The sequence below is a fragment of the Molossus molossus genome, unplaced genomic scaffold, assembly GCF_014108415.1.
Source record: "Molossus molossus isolate mMolMol1 unplaced genomic scaffold, mMolMol1.p scaffold_m16_p_17, whole genome shotgun sequence".
Taxonomy (NCBI): Eukaryota; Metazoa; Chordata; class Mammalia; order Chiroptera; family Molossidae; genus Molossus; species Molossus molossus.
The window spans coordinates 25,692,925-25,714,880 of NW_023425352.1; the positions used below are offsets into that span (position 1 = coordinate 25,692,925).

At 51.9% G+C, this 21,956-nt stretch overlaps 1 protein-coding gene across 1 annotated transcript in view; it reads left to right on the plus strand.

Moving 5' to 3' along the window:
- The first annotated feature begins 9,266 nt into the window (after positions 1-9,266).
- Positions 9,267-21,956, plus strand: part of CRTAC1 (cartilage acidic protein 1) — a 148,684-nt gene continuing 135,994 nt past the window's right edge. The window contains exon 1 of the mRNA XM_036265128.1: positions 9,267-9,634. Coding sequence (XP_036121021.1) covers positions 9,611-9,634 — 24 coding nt within the window. The 5' untranslated portion in view covers positions 9,267-9,610. The remainder of the gene's footprint in view (positions 9,635-21,956) is intronic.

The window sequence follows — 21,956 nt, forward strand, 5'->3', positions numbered from 1 at the left end:
ATGGAATGAAGATAACACCAGGCTAAGAGTCAGACCTGGATTCTAGTTACCACTTTCTCATCGAGCTTGACAATGCATTTGATCCATCCAGACCCCAATTTCCCATCTACCTGTACCGTGGTATCACCGTGAGGCCAAAACAAGGTACTGTGTATGGAATGGCTACAGGCTGTCTAGAGTGTGTTTGAGTGACAGTCCCAGCTTTGCTACTTACTTGCTATTCACTTAGCTTCAGCTTTTTCATCTATGAAATGGACATAATAGAATCATAGGCTTGTGGGTGACTAAAGTAGTTAAAGCAAGTGAACACCAAACAGTACATGTCATTACTGCCTAAGTGGGTGCTGTTAGCATTTGTAAAGCACTGTTTAGGTGGTTCAGCTTGTGAACACAGGCCTTGGTGGCTTTGGTTGGGTGACTGCTGGGGAACTGTAGAGAAAGGAGATTGGTTGACAGGATGAGCTCCCAGGGGATCATAAATAAGCAGAGAGAGGAGTGAGTTCCTCATGGAGATGGAGAGGGGAGGGCCACAGTAACCAAGTCAGGGAGGCATCTCTTGCCCCTGCCCCTGTTCCCAGGCGGAGGGTACAGGACGCAGGAAGGACATCACCTGGCCATATCTCCCCAGCCCGCTCCTATTTCTCCCTCTTTCTGATGAGTTCGGCATCGATTCTCTGCTGTATTGTATGCTCCTTGAAGGCAGAAAAGGTCTTATTCATCTTTGTTCCCCCACTGGCCTAACACAGAGCCCACACCTAACAAGTCCTGGATAAATGCTGGCTGGTGACCTATCTATCCTTGGCCATGCTGAGAACTGATCACATCCCAGATGCCCCTGGGCTGTGCACTGAGCCAGAACTCTGCCAGCCCAACTCTGCCTGTGACCTGGGGAGGCTGGTGACTCTGCTAATGTCCTTATCTGTAAATGTGTGCAGAGCATGTCAAAATCACAGGCAGGAGAAAAAGCCCCAGCTGGATTTCCTGGGCTTCCCATTCGCCTGGACCTGTCCCTCCTGCCTTGAAGGCTCTTGGGAGGGGGCACACGGCAATGAGTGTAAAGGAAGGAACAAGCACGGGGAAGAATCCCAGAGTCACGGGGAAGGGCGGCAGGCAAGGTGGGGGAGGCCCAGTATGTGAAAAAAGACACCCACATCCCCATCCCTATTTTGCCACACACGAATTTTGTTGCCAGGGAGGAATCACTCCATCTTGATTCCAAACTAAAACAGGCCTGGTAAACTTTTCTACCCAAGTACTCTAAAAGCAGGAGGAAGGGGCATCACATGCCCTCACCCCAGGGCCTGCGGGGGGTGGGGTTCTCACCCAGCAGGAAGCCTGAAAGAGCTTTGGAGGCTCACACTTTGTCTAAAACATGCACGCACGGTTTTGCATCTGACTCCATGATATATCCAGATTTATTGAAATGAAAAGCGCGTTTTCAATCTCTTACCTGTGAAATTACCTGCCACTCCTCTTCTTTCCCCCTATCCCTGGCACATCTAGTGGAAATGGATACTGCAGGACGCGGTGGCACTTTTACCTGGGTAATTTGTGGACCTGGAACCCTTCCCTAATACCCCTGTCTGAGCAACACGGTGAAAGAGAGCTCTTAGGTCCAGTTGTCTGTACTTAATATTTTGGTGGGCCAGCCTCTGCACCCTGCTTTATTTAGACTATTTGGCTTTGGCTGTTGGGGTCCCGTGGACCCCTGAGGCTCCAGAATGAGCTCCCTCCATGCTGCAGCGCTCACGGGCCCAGCCAGCAGGCAGGAGCTGAGCAGATCAGACGACAGCCTGCGGGCTCTCCATTCAGAGCTCTGTTCTTGCTGCCTGACCCTGACCCCTGTGCCCCTGGCGCCTGCCCTCCCCTCCCCGGCCCAAGCCCTGGCCCTGCCTTTGAGCCCTTGCCTGCCTCCCAAGATGTCCCAAACCTTCCTCCCGCTGCCGTGCCCCAGCTCCACACGCAGCCATCATATCCACCTCTCACTGAAAAGCGAATTGTGCTCCGGCTCTTAAAGACCTCCAGGGGAGCAGTTTCTACAACCTCTGCAGGAATCTCGTTCTAACATCTCACAACTCTCACAGAGAAGAAAGCCTTCTTTTCATGAAATCTCAATTCCTTTCTGTTGCTATGAGCATGGAGTTGCTTTTATTCTCGACTAGTTTGAGCTACACTTAAACAACCATAATTCCTCGTGGCTTTCTCCCTACTCGCCAGAGTGTGGAATGCTGGCTGTGCTCTGGTCAGCCCTCATCTGCTGTGTGCACAGCCCTGGGCGGGCGGGGCCCTGCCGCTGAGGCCTGAGCAGAGCAACACGGGAGCCACAGACCCTTCGACCGGGCAGGGGGGCCGAGCCAAGGGTGACCCTGTACTTCTCTGGGTGCCTGGAAGAAACGAATCAACTGACACTGGCTGAGGGCCTCCTGTGGGCCAGACCCTAAAGATGTTTGTGGGAAATAAGACCAGGTGTCTACCCTCAAGACTATCACCATGAGAGAAGCAATTACTCAACTCCGTGGACAGTGGGCCCTGCCCAAGGGACTTCCATTTGCGTCCCAGCTCTGCCTTTTACTCGCTGGGCCTCATTAAAAGCCACTTCACCTTTCTGAGCCTTCGTTTATGATTTTTTTTTTTTTATTCTGTTAAATGCTACACAAAAGAAGGTTACTATGGATCAGGGGGAGGGGACGGTAAAGGCAGGGCACCTACAGATCTGCCCTTTAGGAGCACAGCTTCCAGGGCCTGACGGTCTAGAATTAAAGAGAAGGAGATGAAAGTGAGTGGCCTTGAAAAGGAAGGACAGGCAGCTGGAGGTGACAGGCTGGGAACAGAGACGGGAGAAAAGAGAAGAATGACATCGGGTATCATTCAGGGAGCGCTCACTACATACCAAGCACTCTGCTGAGCGCTCTACATACACTGTCTCACCTGTTTCTTAGAAAAGCCCCGAGATGGGTTTTACTATCCTCATTTTACCCTTGCATCTGGCAGATCAAAACTATACCTCCGGACCCTGAAGCTGAACCTGTGAGAAATCCACTGTTTCTTTCATGGAATTTGGTGTCAAGATGAGGGTGGAGTCCGGCCGGTGTGGCTCAGTGGATGAGCATCAACCACGCACCAAGAGGCTGCCAATTCAATTCCTGGTCAGGACACGTGCCCGGGTTGTGGGCCAAATCCCCAGTGGGGGGCATGCAGGAGGCGGCCAATCAATGTTCTCTCTCATCGATGTTTCTATCTCTCTCTCCCTCTCCCTTCCTCTCTCTCTAAAATTAATAAAGAGAAAAATTGTAAAAAAAAAAAAAAAAAATATATATATATATATATATATATATATATGAGTTTAGAACAAATCAGGGAAGAACCAAGAGGTCCAGGGGCAGGTGGCGGGAGAAGGGCGTGCTCTGCAGTCCCTGGTTAATAAAATCAGGATGGAGTCATAATGCCGTTCGCAAATTTCAAACACGAATCCCTTTTCCCAGGTGCCATCAATTCTTGCCCAGCTGTTCCTATCAGCCCCTCCACTTCTATCCTACTTACTCTCTGGATAGCCTGTCTTCTCTCTTTCCCTATGTCGGTCTGCCTGCCTGCCTATCTGTCTCCCCCTCACCCTCCACACATACCCGGGCTCAATGATCCTTTCCATCTTCTTTTATATCAATGCTGACTCTTTGTTGATGAGAAGAATCTCCATGCTCAGTTCAGACATTCAACTCAGACTAGAAACATTCTCTCCACACCCTTTACTCCTTTTCCTAACATCCTCCCTTCCTTTTCTCTCTCCTGATTCTGTCCCTCCCTTTATTTACTTCTCCCTGTTCACTTCCTCTCCTATTCACTTTTCACCCACTTCTTTCTCTTTCCTTGGGATGAAACTGGCCAGGGTGTCCCCAGCCCGGGAGCTCCCTGGCATGTGCTGTGACCACTCCCCAGCTGCTACAGGGTTTTCCCTTCTTCTTCTTTAAACCATGACCATGAGCTCATGTCCATCAGAAACCTGGCCGGGTTGGTAGCTGGAGATGCCAGACCAGAAGGGGCTGGGACCTAGATCAAGACCTACACATGAAGGCAGGGCCAAGATCTGGGGAGGTCCTGGCAGCTGGTTGTGGTAGGAAGTGAGGCCAGGTTGGGGGCACGTCAAAGGAAGCTGGCGTGAGGCAGTTGGCGGAGACTCAAGAAGGCAGTTGATGTCAGGAATGTGAAGCAGCGGGTGGTAAAAGACTCAGCCATGGGGAGGGAAGTAGAGTATCTGGACCCCAGACTCCTATTCCCTGAGCACCTGGGGCATGGGGTAGGGTACCAGAACCGAAGAATGATACAGTCATGCAGTTATTGGAGCTGGGGTAGCAGACAGAGCTGTCAGAAGAGAACATTAGAGCAGGTACTAGGGCTTAGGAACAAAGCAAGCAGGACCAAGGTCAGCAACAAGGCTAGCTTAAGATTCAAGATGAAGCTTCCCTGCAGTTGACCTTGGGCTCCAGGGAGCCCCTGACCATGGAGGGAGGGTACTGTTGGCTGAGCATCTTAAGCAGGCATAGAGAGCCATGCAGTCGGGGTTCACCGTGACTTTCCTTTTACTGTCCTCCTTCTTCATACTGCAAAGCCACCCCTGCAGCATGAGAAAACCTCAATGCATGATGAGAGGACATTACCTGCATCATTGTCCCCAGACTCCCAGCCCCAAGAGTTATTGACTTTTCCAACCAGAATTCTCTAGGATTCCACAGTGTCCTTCGGTATTTAGTCTCCCTTCCTCAGGTCTGCCCTCGCCCTACCTGGAGAGGTTTGCCTGCAGCATCCACTCCCAATTCAAGCTTTTCTGAACTCTCTCTGACCACATGGAAGCCCACCTCAGACTGTGACTTCTCTTCAAGAGCCTCTGTCGTCTCCCCTCTACCTGCCCCGGTCAGAAGTCCATTCCTTACGCCCACCGCTATTCACACAAGGGCACCTGAAACTCACGTCACCTGATAGACATGTGCTCCTTAGGAAAAACAGACTACAAGCCAATGCAACTTGGTTAGAGAACGGGCAGTGTGCTCATACTCCCTTAAACTCCTCACTTATTTCGCAGTTCATGACTTCTCATTTGTTACTATTGCTGCTTTTACACACCCTCGCAAAACAGACATTTCTTTTGGGACAACCAAGCCTAAAATGCCACTGTACAATGCCTTATCTGCAATTCTCAAATTCCCAAATCTCTGAAAATCGGGAGGTGAATTTTTGTTTGTTAGTATGTTTTTGCAAGTATAGTGCCAAAATTCACCTAGTGACAAAAACCAGACCTAAACTGACATGCAGCTATTTTATCCTCACACCCACGTAGTGTGAACATTCATATATTTTACTGCAGAAATATTAATGTGGCTGCTTATGAGATATTGCCCCAAACCTCGCAAGGGATGTTTCAAAATATATGGTACCTTCCGAATTCTAAAACACCTCTGGCTTCAAGCCGGGAGGAGCTGTACCGAATTTTCTTCTGCAGCTGATCTGTTGTTACAGACGCATCTCTGAGATCTGAGATTCCCTGGCCTTTCCTCTCCATCTGGAAAGCGAGAAGACAGCTAAGTGGAAACCAAGGATAGCGTGTCTTCTGATTTGAAGGATGAGGGGTTGACTGTGACTCAGCGATTCGTGGAGCCCCTCTGAGCCTGGACGATAGGAGAGAGCTGGTTCCTGAGGGCCCTGCTCCAACAGGCTTCTGGGATGACTGAATGACACACACAAAATGTCTTGAGTTTTTAGAAAATGAAGAGCTACATAACCTTTTTAGAATTGTTTTTGAAGAATAAATATGTTTGCCCTGGCCAGTTTGGCTCAGCGGTTAGAGCATCGGCCTGCGGTCCGGAGAGACCCGGGTTCGGTTCCCGCTAAGGGCATGTACCTCAGTTGCAGTTTGTCCCCGGCCCTGGGTGGGTTGTGCGGGTGGCAGCCACTCAATGTGTCTCTTTCACGTCGATGTTTCTCTCTCTCCCTCTCTCTCCCTCCCACTCTATCTGAACAAAAAATAGAAAGGTGTCCTCAGGTGAGGATAAAAAAAAAAAAAGAATAAATATGTTTAACTGGAATAAATTAATCAGCAAACACTGTGTGTTCCCTCGGTGCCCAGTTTCACGCTGGGTTCTATGAGGTAGTCACATGTAAGGTACAAACTCCAGACTGAAACTGGCTTTCATTCTGATAGGAAGGCCAAGTGTTCTGGGTAAGAAACAACTGGAGAGAAAACAGGACAATGTGCGTAACAGAGCTAAGATACTGCAGACCTGCAAGAGAGCTGGAAAGGCAAAGCTCTCCGGCTAGAAGTTTTGAAAAGTAGTGTGAGAGGTGAGACTTAGTTTGGTTATCAAAAGATGAAAAAACATTTCAGGCGTATGTCCAAGAATCAAAATGGTCTGACTTCACAAGAGTGAAAAAGGCCGAAGTCAAAATATTGGAAGGAGACTGAACACGATGATGGGGGTAAGGAGTGTTGAAAACATGCGTGTGTTCCTGCTTGGGCTGCCGGAACAGACCACCACCCTCTGTCCTCACACGTCTTTTCTTTTCTGCGTGCACACACAGAGGGAGATCCCCAGTGCCGCTTTCTTTTCTTACGAGGCTTACACTAATCCTGAGGATTAGGGTCTTACCCTTTTGATCTCATTTAAACTTAATTGACTCCTTAAAGGCCCTATTTCCAAATACGGTTACGTTGGAAGTTAAGGCTTCAACATATACATTTGGGGGTGGGGGACACAATTCAGTCTATAAAGTGTTCATGTGCCCTGAGAAAGCAGTATGTATCTGTGCAATTGTGAGGGTAAGGTGTCTACCATGACATGGGCAGGGCAAGAGCTTTGAGCGGACACAGACATGAACTGAGCACTTGGACGTGGAGGACATTAGAGAAATTAGAAATTATAGGATCAGGACAGCCTGGCCCACTGGCTTAACCTTCACAAATTCAAGTGCAGAAACCAGACTGCATTTCCTGGAGAACTTCCTGGAGAGAATGTCTCCGTCATTTCCTGCATTTCTCTGTCCTTCCCCAGCACCTCTGGTCTGTTGCACCCTTACTTGGTTAGCTGCCGGAAAGTGTGAGATCATTACAGAACTGTTTTGTGCAGAGAGCCTGTTCACATCTGGATTGCTAATGCTGATAATTAACGCTGGTTACTACATCTCAGGTTTAGGTGAGGTGAGGCTCCACAGCTGGGGCTGCTGCTCACAGCTTCACCCGCAGAAAGAAAGGCGAGAACAAAAACCAAGAAAGGTGTGCTTAGATGCTTGGGATTTCGTGAACCTGGTTAATTACCAGTCACTTGCTGTCTCCCTGAGTTGGAGTTTCTGGGTAAGGAACGCTCATAGATCAGACAGAACATGACAACCTGCAACTTATTTTTACACTAAGAGAGTGGTGGGGATCAAGATGCAGAGGCAAGTGTGGAGATGGTCTCTCAGGTGTCACGGCCATCATCATGGCCATCATCACGTGACTCAGATGCCCTCAGGCAGGTGGTGACATGATGCAGCAGGGTGCAGAGCAACTGAACTCCTTACGGAGAGGGCTGGGAGCCAGGTGTGCCCTTAGTGCTGAGTCTGTTTGCTGCTAGGTGAAGAGTCTTAATCTGGGGTCTCAGGTTAAGTTTTAAAGGATCCATAAACCCCTGGAAATTGTATGTGAGTATATGATTGAGCATTATTTTTTCTGAGAAGCAGACTCATAACATTAATCAGATTCTTAAAAGGCTCAAAAGGGTTCTGTGGTCCCCAAAAGGAGGGTGATTATAAACGACTGCCTTAGACCCCTAGAGAAACAGGTTTACATTAAGCAGAGAGAGCCCCAAGACAGACTCAGGATCCCTAACGGCCCTGAAATTATACTTGAGGGGTGTGTGTGTTGTCTAAAGAAAAGATTTAATAGTTTTTGCCAGATTCTCAAAAGGGCCCATACCTTCAAAGGGTTAAGAACCTGAGGTATATCCAGCTGCCCCCCACCCCCATCCCAACAAACCAGAATATTGCCTACGCTTACTTAGCTACTTCTTTCCAGAGGACAATCACAGAGACCTGAAAACAGGGCCCACAGTAGGCCCTGAAGGCTCTGTGACCAGCTGGCTGGCAGGGGCCCTTCATAAAACAATACATGGGAGTCGAGAGGGAAGTGCCCTGATGCCAGGGTGCTGATGACAAAGCCATCAGTAGATGAGAAAACAGTCCTAGTTCCCTCTCTGATGGTTTATTACCAGGTCTTTCTCTTTCAAAGGTCTGTCCATGCCCCAACTTTCAGAAACCCAAAGACCTTACTTATGGAAGCACAAAATTCACTCAGTAAACCCCTACTGAGAGCCTACTATGTGCAGGCCCTATTCGAGGCGCAAATAAGGTAATTAAGAGTGTTTTCGACCTCGGCTCGTTTCCTGCCCGGCACACGGGTATTTGGGGCACTGCTGACCAAGAGCGTCCTTCCCAAGCTGAGCCCCCGCGGCCCCGGGTGCTGAGAGGCTGAGGCCATCCTGCCCACCGCAGCGGGCTTGGGGTGGGGGTGGGGGCAGCAGTACCTGCGAGCAAAGCGGTGAGGGAGGCTGGAAGGACGCAGGGGCCAGAGCGGGTGGGCCGGGCTCAGCCCTGGAGTGGCTGGGGCAGGAGGTGACGGGTGCGGTGGGGGCACAGCCGGCGGGCGGGCGGGGGACTAGGGGAGGAGACGCTGCCCGCGGACGTCGCCGCCGCCGCCGCGCCAGATCTCCGAGCTGAGCTCGCCCGCTCCCCGCCCTCTGGGGCCGTCGCGAAGCTCCGCTCTCCATACTGAGCAGTCCCCGGGAGGCGCTCGGACACGTTCCCAGCCGGATAAAGATCGGCTCGGCGCTCGCTCCGCAGCGCGAAACCTCGCCATCTGCGCGGCTCGCGCGGCCGCTCCGGCCGGGCCGGGAGACGCCAGGTCGCTCCCTGGGGGGAACGCGAAGGCAGCGCCGCTGCTCCGGCCGCCACCCTCGGCCCTGCGCTCTGGGGTGGCCGCGGGGCCCCGGGGCTCGCCGCCCTTCCTTCCCTTCCCCCTTGCCTTCCTTCCCAGCGCTTCATCCCGAGGGACCCCTGCTTCCCGCCGGCCCGGGGCCCCCAGTGTCCTGCCAGGCACCCTCGCCCTCCTTGCCAGGCCCCGCTGCCTCCTGAAGGTTACGCGCCGCAGGGGCAGGGCGCAGGGGACGCCCGCCCTCGCTGCCGCCTGCGCCGCCGCCCACCCCAGCGCCCGCCGCGCGGGGCCGGGCCAGGCCGGCCGTGCTGCTGGCTGCTGCCACCGCAATCCCGACTCCTAAATCAGCGAGAGGAGGCGCGCCCTCCCCCACCCCGCTCCCCGTGCTCCCCTGGCCGCGATTGGCCGCGCGGTCGCCCCCCACCCACGGGCCCCGAGCTCCAGCCGCGGCGCCATTGGCTGCGGGGCTCCGCCAGCCTTTACATAAGCCCGGGCGCGCTCGAGTGGAGTTGTATAAAGCGGGCGAGCGGCGTCGGGGCGGGAGGCTCGAGGCCAGCCCGGGACCGGGGCTGGGAGCTGGAAGGCGGCGGCGACAGAGGCGGCAGCGAACGCCCGCGCTCCGACGCCCCGAGGCGGTGGGGCTGCGAGAGCCCGAAGATGACTCCCCGTGCTGACCCCGGCGTGAGTACCCGCTCCGGTGCCCCCACCCCCTCAGGCGGAGAAAGTTTCTCCCTCCCAAGCTCCCCTCCCGCTCTGCCCGCAGCGGTGGCGGGGATGCCGCCCGGAACCAGGGAAGACAGAGACCGCCAAGGTGGCAGAGGCTTTGCTTCCAACTTGCCAAGAGGCTCAGGACGACTGGCGCACAGAGCCTCCCCCGCGGGCTGTGGGCGAGGCGGGAATCGGGCCGGAGGTGATGGAGAGGTGGAAGCGGAGGTGTGCGGGGCGACAGCCCTCACAACTGGGGGCACACTGGAAGTCAGCTGTTTGGGGCGGGGGCGCCGGGGCTGCGAGGGGGCGGAGCAGATGAGGAGGGTTGTGCTGGGGGTGTTGAGGAGTCACCCAGCCAGGCAGGATCAGCTCTGGGCCGGGAAAGCTACGGTGTCTAAGCTTCCAGAATGGGAAAGAGCCCTGGGGGGCTGGCGCTTCTCCCCCGGGGAAGCCAGTCTCCCCAGCACAGCTCCGAGATACAGCCCGCGCAGCGTAGCTGATAGCTGCCTTTGCTGGACAGAGGTGTGGTCTCCTTGCTTTCAGCCTGTCAGGCAAGCCAGGTTCAGGCATACCAAGGGAGCCGGAGGTCCTCCTTTAGCCCCGTGGGGACACATGGAGGCTTTGATGGGGTGGCAGGCCAGGCTTGGGGGAATGCCCAGCAATGCAGCGCACTTCTTCACAGTACAGTAGTTGGGAGTCCTGGTTAGTCCCAGTTCTACAGAAACCAACTCAAGAATCCAGAGTCATCCCAGCCTGGATGGCAGCCTCGAAGAGTGACTGGGAAATGTTCCTGGGGTTGGGGGGAGATTACGCCCCTTTCTCTGGGGATGACTAATGAATATTGCTGCTGGCGGTGGTAGGGTGTGCACATAGGGTGGCTTCTGGGCGTCCCAGAAGGTGCTTCAGCTCTCCAGACAGGACACATTCTTGAGTCACACTTGAAATATCTTCTGGGATGGGGTGTAGGACTTCCCAAGTGAAGCCATGTGGAAAAGAAGGGAAGAAGACAACTCCGTGATGCTGTCTTGAATCAGGAACGAACTAGTGTCGGAAGAGAAGCGCTACTGACGTTTTTACCCTGATGACTTGGGGTTGGAGACACCCAAGACTGAATTAGAGCGAATTCAGAGCCATACTGTATCTCACTCAGCCATGAGGAAGGGGAGAGGGAGGATGGAAAGTGGGAACATGGCGGTTGTTCCAATGTGGCCTCTGAGGGAGCATTTTCCCTCCCTCTGACTTGATTAAACACATCCTCTGGCAGCAGGTCCTAAAGTTAATTTAAGAGACAACAAAGAGAGTTTAGGGCCTTGATGCTGGCACAGTGGACCAAGATTATAATATTCCGGTTTCCAGTTGTTACTAATGGTCTCTGGAGAAAGTCAAGGGCAGGCTGCTCAATTGGGGTTGTATCTTTCACCTGTACCTCTTCCCTGATCATGGGTGGGTGTCTTGAGCTCCTAGGGCAGCTGCTTTAGCCTGGAGATCTTTTATGGGGGCTATCAACCCATATCCCCAAACCCAGCTCTATCCTCTGCCTGCGGTCAACGTTTTCCTGCTGCAGTTCCCAAGACTTTTTTTCCACTGGGGATTTGTACAGCAAAATACCTGCTTGTTACTCTTTCTTCCCTTCTCTCCCTCTGGGCTGCACCTGGTGTTCTGAAGCCTTCTGCTTATTATCTGGCACCTTGATGTCTGGCTAAGAGGTCCTATCGCTGCACAGGAGCACCCCTGTGAATGTGTGGACCAATGGTCTATGTAAGTCTAAGGAGCGGAACATACAATTTTGGAGAGAGGACCACCTACCAGGAAGGTTGTCCTTTGAAAGAACTGTGACAACCTCCTGTTCTGTCTTCCATACTGCCTGCTAATGTGAATGAAGCTGACCTGTAGGCTCACTGGTGTCCAGTAGGGGGCGCCAAAGGCACCCACCTCAGGACAACTGACTTTCTCACTTCTTGCCCTTCATTGGCCATAGTAATTTAATGCTTTAAGCAAGCTCAGGCCACAGCCCCCAGTGGTCACCTTCATGATTGAAACCCTTCTACCACACGTTTCCTGAACTTCAGGTGGGCCTGTGATCTCAGTCAGGTGCATTGGAGCAAAAGCAAATACAGCATTCCAAGGAAACAGAGCTGGTCCTCAGCCCCATCCACCCTCTGAGATCATTCCTTTGTGCTTGGTGTTGGTGTGTACTTTGAACTCATTAAGAGCTCGTGGAGCCAAAGAACATTAGAACTAGAAGAGAGAAATCTTGAAGAGCATCTTGTCCAACCTCATCTCATCTCTAACACATGCACACACTTAATTTACAGATGACAAAACTGAAGCCCAATTAAGGCAAGTATCTTGCCCAAGGTCACACAGCTATTTGGTGGTAGAGATAAGACTGGATCCTAGGGATCCGTAGTCCTCTACTCCGAGCTCTTTCCATCCCATGGCCTGCTTCTTCTTTACTATAGAAATGGACATGTGTTCCCTGAACAGTAGGTGCTCATAATTGCTGATTGATCAGAAATAGGTAAGTTAATGAATATAGTAATTTGGGGAACTTTCCTTTGAACCTGTTATTTAGAGAGGAGATGAGGAGCAGATAAAGTTCTTGTACTGTACATATACAGGTAATAGAAATTCCTAATTATTCTTTTCCTAATTCTTTCCTCTTTCTCCATTATCTTATCTCATTATTCCAAGTGTTTTTTGTTTTTGTTTTTGTTTTTTTGTTTTTTAAGGCAAAAGCAGTGTGACTCCAGGTTTCTGTGCATACATTTAGGAATCAGAAGTGCCCAGACCCTCACAGTGGTCTTGAACCCGAGGCCTGGAGCTCTTCCTTCCTTTTGCTAAGGTGTGCTGGAGAGGGGTCTCTCTGTCTTGCAGTCACACCACTGCCAGTGGGACCTCCAGTATTCAGATCTGGGCGAAGTGGAGAGTTTCCAACCAGTATTTGCCCATTTCCCCATTCTTGCTACTCCCAGCTCAAGGTCAGAGTGCTAGGATGTTCTATTTTTGCAAAATCCTTGTGTTAGGACTTCTTGGGTAACCTGGAAGATACTACCATTTCCATTGCCCTTTTTCTGTTCTGTGAATCTGGCTGTCGACATCTGAGCTGGGCCTGGGAAGGAGGTTTGCTGAATGGCCTGTGGGCTGCTCCCTCTGTTTCCTCTCCCACCCTGCTTCTTTGCACACTATATAAAGTTGCCCTCAGAGCCTCGGCTGATTGGCAGTGACCCTCAGGAGGAACCAGTGCTGCTACACGAGAATTCCAAGAGGTGGATCCTCTTCTGTCCCTAAGGCTCACCCAGGGGATGCTTGTTGCCAGGGAAAATGCTCATCTCCTTCAGGCTCACAGATAAGTTGGGTCTTTATCTTCAAGAGGAGGAGGGTGGCAGTAAGATAATGTGGACCACCAGAGAGCAACAGTTCCTCCTTTAAAATGGGGTCTGAGAGGCTGTGCTTGAGATCTGCACCAGCTCCAGCTCTAGCTAAAGAATTGTGCCAGCATTTCTAAAGCTTGGTCTGGTTCTGGACAAGGCCAGAGGAATACAATTACATAAAATGCAGCTATAGCACAGGATCTCTGGATTTTTTTTTTTTGAATGGGGGAGAGGATAGAGAGTTTGAGAAGTGGCATTAGACATTGAGAAAACAAGAAGTAGCTTCTTTCATGGGCCCCCCTAGGTAATTGATCCTTACCCCACTCTCACCGGGAAGACAGTCCAGTGTAGTGGAAAGGACGCAGGCTTAGAATCTGGCTCCCCTGCTTACTGGCTTAGAGACCTTAGACGCTCAGCCTCTGCATGTCTTAGTTTCCTCCTCTGCAAAATGGTGAAGCTGGCAACCCTGTGATGAGGGTGGGATAGTGAAGATCAAGGAAAACAGTCTCTAACATGCCTCTGCCCGTGGTTAAATATACAGAGGTATTTGGTTGGGAGAACATATTATTGCAGGATCACTGCAAACCTCACTGGGTCTTGCTTTTCCAAGCACATGAGACTGAGTGTCCAGGTTTGCACATCAGCCTCTGCTCACAGCAGCATTGGGGCTGACGAACAAGGCCTTCTTGGCAGGGCTCCTTCTTGCTTCTTCCATCCTCCACCTTAGGGTTTCATTTTTGGGTTTTGCCATGCTTGGGGAAAATAAATTTTACAAGTCCCAGGATAATTCTGAATGTGATGGAAGGCCCTGAGCTATTGATTCCTAAGGAAGGATCTTTGTGCTGGGAGAAGCCTTCCTCGGAGCCCAGTGATTTAAGAGTGCTGACAAATCCGTGCTCACCGAGCCTCCTGCAGGCTGCAGATACAGGCTTCCAGGCCAGCTGGGGCTCTGCGAGGGATTTCTGGGGAGTCTGGCTGGTTGTTGAGGGGACATAAACCTGTGAACTCTCCTTAGGAGAAAGTATGAAATCAATTGGTTCATTATCACACCATACACACCCTGGACCACTCAGGGCATTTAAGAAATGAGAAGCAGCAAAAGGCTGGGCGATTGTGTTTAAAAGGTGTGCATGAAGGTGTGAAGAGGTTGGGGAAGAGAAAGGGACCGGAAGATCTTTTTCCACTGCATCACTCACGATCTTGACCTTACTGAAGTCCTTGGGCAGTGACTGTAGGGGTTATTCTGCATCCCAGAAATTTGGCAATTTCTGGAGACATATTTGTTGTCACACTTGGGGTAGGGAAGGCTGCTGGCATGTAGTGGGTAGAAGTCAGGAATGAGGCTAAACCTCCCACAATGCACAGGACTTCCCCCCGACAAAGAACTATCTGGTCTAAGAGGCCAGTAGTGCCGAGGTTGGGAAACCCTAGACTAGAAGAGCATGCAGCATAGAATCAGAGCCGTGAGAGGTGGGAAGGGTTTGAGAAGTATTCTCATCCAACTGTCCCACTTCACCGCTGAGGACCATGGGATCCAGAGAGGTGAAGACACCAGCCAGGGTCACACAGCAAGCAAGTGGCAAAGCTGGTCTGGAACTTGGATCTGCTGTGTCCTAAGATTGACTTACCCAGACTCCCCCAAAAGTTGTGAAGATTGAATGTGAGCTGTGAAAACACGGAGAAAATTATTTTAAAAAACTATTAATATTGCTATTATTAAAAATTGGGGATTTGCCTGGCTGGTGTGGCTCAGTTGGTTGAGCATCATCCCATGCACCAGGAGGTCATGGGTTCAATTCCCGGTCAGGGCACATGCCCAGGTCACGGCTCAGTCCCCAGAAGGCAGTCAGTCGATGTTTCTCTCTCATCAATGCTTCTATTTCTCCCTTTCCCTTCCTCTCTCTGAAATCAATAAAAACTGGGGAGTTCGGAAAGTTCTATTTCTGGCTATGCCACTGACTCGTGTAGAATGTTGGGTGCATCATTCCGCCACACCCATGCTTCTCTGTGAGTGTGTATGTACTGGGGGTGGTCTTAGCAAATAATAAGTATATCATAATCATTGTTTTTAGAGAAAAGTCCAAAGATTTGCCCTTCAGAAACCCTAGGCACTTAAAAAAAAAAAAGATTGAAATTTTCCTTGAAAGAAATCATGTTGACTTCGTAAGAAGTAAAGTGTTTGCTTCTTGGAAACATTCCAGAACCCTAGCCTTGTAAGTTGGTTCCAGCCCAGGAAATCTGATCAACATCCGGAGGAGAAACTGATAGCTCTACAAATGACAAGTGGCCAGATTTGTCCCCATTCCTCCGGGAAGGGGAGGGGGCGGCTCCTCTTCCACCCTTTCCTGCTCAGCCCTCTTGACACAGGCAAGTTCTGCAAGGAACCTCAAGGAGGGACTTGGAAGGTGTGTTTATTAATTAGTAAAAGCTTATTTACTTAACAAGCATATACTTAAAGATCTCTTCCAAGGGACATTTTGACATATTACTTTAATTAGCCACAGAGGAACCATGAGTGCAGAGTGTAAAATGACCCTTGCTGTTGTTCCCAGTTACTCTTAGCTTTGTTTGCACCCGACAAGTACAGTGACAAGGTCACAGGAATCACTGCTGAGCTCAGGGGTCCCACTGACCAGAGGAGGGACTGCAGAGACTGCCTTCCCTAACAGCCGTCCCCCTGCCCGGAGAGCAGCCCCAAGCGGGGATGTCCTGTGGGCACCCCTGCCCTGCCCGCCTTTGATGTCTGCCTTTAGGGACCCATCCTGACATGCAAATCCCGACGCGGATGTCAGGAGAGAGAACAGGTTGGGACCGAAGCCTCCCCCCTGTGGGCAGAGGAGCACCTGGAGGATGGTGGGAGCAGCCTTTGTGGGTGTTTTCACGTAAGGCCTCTTCCTGCTCCGCCCTCCTCTCTTATAGGAATGGAGGTAGGAAATCCCCTGAGACTCCCCTTAGAGGACCAAGGTTATACCCCTCCTTTCCCAAATTGGGGGGTGGGAGTTGCTCCACCGATCTCATCCCTGTGCCTCCATGAAGGTTCTGCACGTCCAGGGCAGGCCCTGCCCCGGGAGGCCAGTCCTCGTAACCCGAGGAGAGGGGCGGGAAGGCCTCTCCTTCGCCAGCAGTTTCGGCCTCAAAGTGATGTCAGGTTCTCCCTGGTCCCTAAGAGCAGACTCTTTGTGGAAATTGTAGTCATGCACCTCGCATCCGAGAAGCTCTGTCTAGCCAGAGGCTCTTGAAGGTGGGGAAGTAAGAGTCCCAGACGGAGAAATGCTGCCGTGCAGGCAGTGGTGTGGGTGGGGGAAGCACTGAGTCTCTGTTCTCAGCTGTAACCTCAGTGCCTAGCACGGTGCTTGGCATGTGGAAGGGTCACTGGGTGCTCAGTGGGTGAATAAATGGACAAGTGAACGTAGGTGGCCATTCTAGGGCAGAGGTAGTTCTTGACATTAAGCAGATCTCCAAACTGGACTGGGTCAGTGAGGCCAGTTTTCCTTCTGGCTCCTCCTTCCCAGAGCCAGCACTCGGCACTCGGGTTCCCACTGATCAAGCAGGGTCTGAGGAGCCGAGCAGGGCCCACCCCCTGAGCCGGTGGCTCGCTCTTAGCCCTGAGCAAGGCCAGGCTTCTCTTCCTCTTCCCCACCCTCTGGGTGCTCACTCTACTCCCTCCCCCTTCCCCCAGGCTGCTCCCAGGAGGCTTGGTGCCGTGTCCAGGCTCTTAGCAGACAGATAGATGATCATTTGGATTTTCACTGAAGACAGACTGGGGAGTGGATCTCTGCTTCACAGAAAGATTCCCAGGAGGATGCTTTTAAATAGCAAGGTCCACAATGCATTTTAAGTGATTTAGGGGAAAAAATCTGACCCATAGACATGTAATCCTGGAAAAGAACTTTGGAAGTCATCCAATGCTGAGCCCTACCCCCACCTCAGGATGTCCAGGTCCCCTCTGTGATATTCTCACTCACTTTTCAGAAACTCAGTGAGCCTAGTCCCACATCTAAAATGCCCTTTCTAAAATATAAGCCTGATCATGTCTTGGACCAACATCAAAACGTGCCCCACAGCATGACTCCAGGCTCCTTACCTTGGCAAGGCGGGCTCTGCAGGCCCCGACACTGCCTCCATGCACGACTGTGTCCGCCTTCCCCGCAGACTCCCTCCTCTCTCCCACTTCACACTCCCAACACTGCATTACAGCTGCATGTATGGCGTGCACCAACGACGCAGTACCATGCCTTTGATCCGTGGGTCTCCACCACCTGGAATGCAGCTCCCATTGGAATTCCTATTCCTCGTCTTCAGAGATCCTTTCCTGCCTGCTTTTCCCACCCACCTGGCAAGTTCATGCTTCCTTCCTATGAGCTCAGTCTGGACTTTGTACCTGTTACTACTCTGACCGGCTCCCCCGCTGTTGTGACTCACTCCTGGTAGGCTGCAAGCTCTTTGACTTCAGAAGCCATGTCTTATTTATCATTCCCAACCTGGCCCACAGGTATCCACAAAACGCTTGAAGAATAAATGTGTATATTACAGTAAACTGAGGAGTTCTGCATTTGAAAAGCAGTATTTAAAAGTCAAAGAACTCCGCTAGGTTCCTAGACAAATTAGAAACAGAAGCAAGCCTATTCTTCAAAGTCCTACAGGCATTTGCATTCCATTCAACTTTTGGCAGCTACTCCTGGAAGGGGAGCACCTGGTGGGCCTGGACTCCACCTCCTGAGATGCCTTCATTCATTCAAAAAACATGTATTAGCTGTAGTAACAGTCTGATTGTTGCCACTGCTACCTACCACACATGGGCTTTCTGTTGGCCAGGCACTGTGCTCAGCACTTAACACTGTCTCATTTCATTTCTCCTTTTCCAGACCAGGAAGTCTGAGCAGTTAATAATACTTATTAAGGACCTGCTATGCCTTGTGCATAAGGCTAGGAGACTGCATTTGTCCTCTCACTTTCAGAAACACCATTTCATTAGCCGGCTGGTCTCTGTGGCACCTGCTAGCCCGGGTCCCTTGAGTTTTCATCTGCCTCTTCTGGAGCAGGACCAAGTCTCCTTTCTGTCTGAGTGCAGCCGCAGGCAGTGTCTGGAGCTCTCTCCAGGTAGCAGGGAAGAGAAGGAGGCCTTGTGTTTTCTCGGTGCTGAGGAAGATGCATAGGACGTGGTGGCCCCTGGGAGGCGGGAGGTGCAGAAGGTCCAGCATTTATCTTCCAGGCTGGCAGTGCAGAGGACCAGGATGGGGATGCCAGTGACTGAGGCACTAGAATGCACACTCCACGGGGGCAAGGATTGTATTTTGTTCTCGCTGTTTTCCCAGCATTCGGAACAGTGCCTGGCATAGAGGAGGTGCACAAGAACCTGGAATGAATGAATGAGTGAATGAGTAAATGGCAGGCTCCAGCTATCTCTCCCAGCTACGATGTTTTTTCTCTATATCACGCCTGTCATTCTCTAACCCTTCTGGCTCGTTTCTCTCACGAGGCCTCCACAGTCCTTTCCAGCCTCCTTAGCCACACTCCATCCACCAGTCGGGTCCCGCCCCATCCCGTGCTCCAGCGCACAGAGCCTCGCTGAGCTGCACAAGCCTGCTCAGCCACCGTGCACACACTGGCCCTTCAGCAGGGAGCGCTTCCTCCACCGTACCCTCTGGCCAGCTCCCCACCGCCTCTCTCTCAGGCCTTCCCCAGCTGCCCCAGGCAGAGGTGCTTGCTCCTTGCACTGTCCTCCCACCTCACATGGTTGAAGACAGGCTTGGTGCAGTGAGAAATGGCTTAGCGCCCAAGAACACCAATTCTAGAGCCAGGTGGCTTAGGCACAGATCCTGGCTCCACCATGAACCGCCGTGTGACCTTGGGCGAGTTACTTAACCTCCCTGTGCCTTAGTTTTCTCATCTATAAAAGGGGGGCAGTAGTAGTACCTACCTCACAAGGTTACTGTTTGGATAAAGTGAGATCATGTCTACGTGGAGGGTTAGAGTGATGCCGGGCACGTGTGGTGGGTGTTATCACTACCCACCCCTCACATAGTGCTTGTTACATGAAAATCCCTGTTTGCCTTGTGTACTGGGTCCCATGAGTTAGGCTGAAGAGCAACATGATCAGCTCCGAGGTTTCGGAAGGGAGCTCTGATAGCTGTGGGGAAGTGGGGTGAGATGAGGGGGGAACAGTGGGCAAGTGGTACTGTTGTCCAGGCAAAGGATAGAGGGGCAGATCCCCGGCTGTGGAGACAGAAAGACAGGGAGTTTTGAGAGAAATTCATGAAGCAGAATTGACTCAATGAGCCAGTGGTTGTGAAGAATGAGGAAGAAGCAAGAACCAGATATGACACCGGATTTCCAACCTCAGGAGCAGTGTTGGGATTTGAAGGGGCCCAGTGAATAACATCCTACTTCCCTTTAGACTCAGGATCAGTGGAGAGAGAAAGGGGGAGGGAGAAGGGAGGAGAGAGGCGAGGCTCGGGCAGATGGAGATTAAAATGCATCATTACAGATACAGCTGTTTGAAAGGCCAGGCTCTGGAGTGGGGTCCATGGGCCTGCTGCTGCGCCCGCACCTCCCACCGCAATGCTCGGGTGGGTGGGGGCAGGGCTGACCCTGCCTGGCCAAGCTCAGCATGTGGCAGGGTGCGGCCTCTGCATTGGCATCTGCATTGGCATCAAGGCAGGCCTAGAAATGGCTCCCATGCCCAGTTCTTCCACAGTGACCAATCTGAGTCCCTGCTCCTGCCCTGGGGAGGAGGGAGTCACCAGAATGTTGCACTGATCCAGGGTCACTCAGTCCCGGCATTATTGACATTTTGAGCTAGATGGTCTTTTGTTGTGGGGCTATCTTGTGCATTGTAGGATGTTGGGCATCCCTGGTCTCTACCCACTAGATGCCAGTAGCATCACCTCCTTTCTTGGCTGTGACAACCAAAAATGTCTCCAGACATTGGCAGATGTTTGGGGGATTGGGGAGGGGGAGCAAAATCACCCCCAGCTGAGAACCACTGCTCTAGTCTAACTAAAGTTCCTCTGGAAAACTGAGGCATGGGAAATTTATGCATCCTCCTGACTCATGTCCCAGGAATCGGGGCCTTTGAATAGGCAGAGCTAGAAGGGTAGATTGGGGTGACAGCTGGGTCCTCTAGACCTCTGAGGCATCTGCTCTCTGTCTTCTTTTCCTTCTCCTCTCCTCCTCCCGCCTTTCCTGTCCAGCTAACTTCTTAGCATCCTTTGAGGTTTAGCTACACCCCTACCTCTAGGAAGCATTCTCCAGTGCTCCTCCCAGTTAATTTAGATATCTCTGTAATCCCTTCTCCACAGCACCCCTCACCCTGTATGGCAAATGTTGACCAGCTTTCTTTCCATAACCCAGTGGTGCTGAGCACAGTCCTGGCTCACCGCGGGTCCACGAGAAGTGTCGCTGTGGGTGAATGAGCCAGGGCAGCCTCTCCGAGCTCCCCACAGGCCGTAGTTGTGGGCATGTCTTTGTGGGTCTCTGCAGATCTGGTGGCCCAGCGCGTGCAGGGCAGGGTGCTCCTGCGGCTGCCTCTCTCCCTCAAGCCGCTGCCCTCCCGCAGTGTCTGGAGAGTCTCTGTACCCCCTGCTCATTCCCAATATCTGAAGCATTCAGGGCTCTTGCTTTTGTGAGAGCTCAAGGTGGTGTCCTTGGCTCTTTCGATAATTGCTAAATAACTGCTTGCCCTGAAAATTGCCCTGGAAGCCTCTCCCCACAGCTGCCTGGCCCCACATCAGAGATCTAGGTTGCTTGGTTACCAGTTTTCAGACCCAATTCGGGAAAGTCCCGAGGCCACAGAAAACCGAGTTTGGCTGCATGTGACCCATAGCCAGTGTCTGAAGACTATCTAACCTTAGGACACTCTGAAAGGACAGGGCGCGCTCAGTGAACCCTGTCCTGCTGGCCCGCTGTGAGGCCTTCACCAGCTCACTTAACCCTTGAAACCTCGGCACGTCCGTCATATGATTCCCATGTTACAGATAAGGACACTGAAGACCAAACAGTTAAGGAACGTACCCAGGGTCACCAGATAGTTTATGGTAGGGATCAGATCCAAACCCAGGCTTTGGGTTTTGTTTTTCCTCTTCATTCCGCTGAGGCATGTTCAAGAAGTTTGCTTATAGAGATTTTTTTTTTTTAATCCTCACCGGAGGATATTTTTTCCATTTATTTTTAGATAGAGTAGAGGGGAGAGAGGGAGAGAGAGAGAGAGAGAGAGACATCAATGTGAGAGAGACCCATTGACTGGTTTGTCTCCCGCATGACCCCAACCAGGGCTGGGAACAAACTGCAACTGAGGTACATGCCCTTGGCCGGAATCGAACCCACGACTCTGGTCCGGGCCAACGCTCTAACCACTGAGCAAAACCAGCCAGGGCTGTAGAGCATTTTTTAAAAATTATTACTACAGCCCAGCCAATGTAGCTCAGTGGTTGAGCATTGACCCATGCACCAAGCGGTCACCGGTTCAAATCCCGGTCAGGGCACATGCCCAGGTTGTGGGCCAAATCCCCAGTGGCGGGCATGCAGGAGGCGGCCAGCTGATGTTCTTTCTCATCGATGTTTCTATCTCTCTCTCTCTCCCTCTCCCTTTCTCTCTCTCTAAAGTCAATAAAGAGAGAGAGAGGAAATTATTACTATAAAGCAATTCTGCTCACTGCTTGAAACACAAATCCTACCACCTCTCGCCTTGTTGAGACCCCTTTTTGTCCCCTCCCGTTCACCCCCGTGCAGGAGCAGACCACTTTCCTTATTGAGCTGCTGGCACACTGGCCCTGCACCCCTCTGCCCAGGCTTGGCCTCAGATGTGTAGCCTGCCCCCAGCTGCTCTGCCCGGCTGCCGCCAACACTCACCTACACTCAGGGCCCGCCTGTGAGCGCGCACCGCGCTCGAATGCAGGTGCTGATACACACGCACCCAGAAC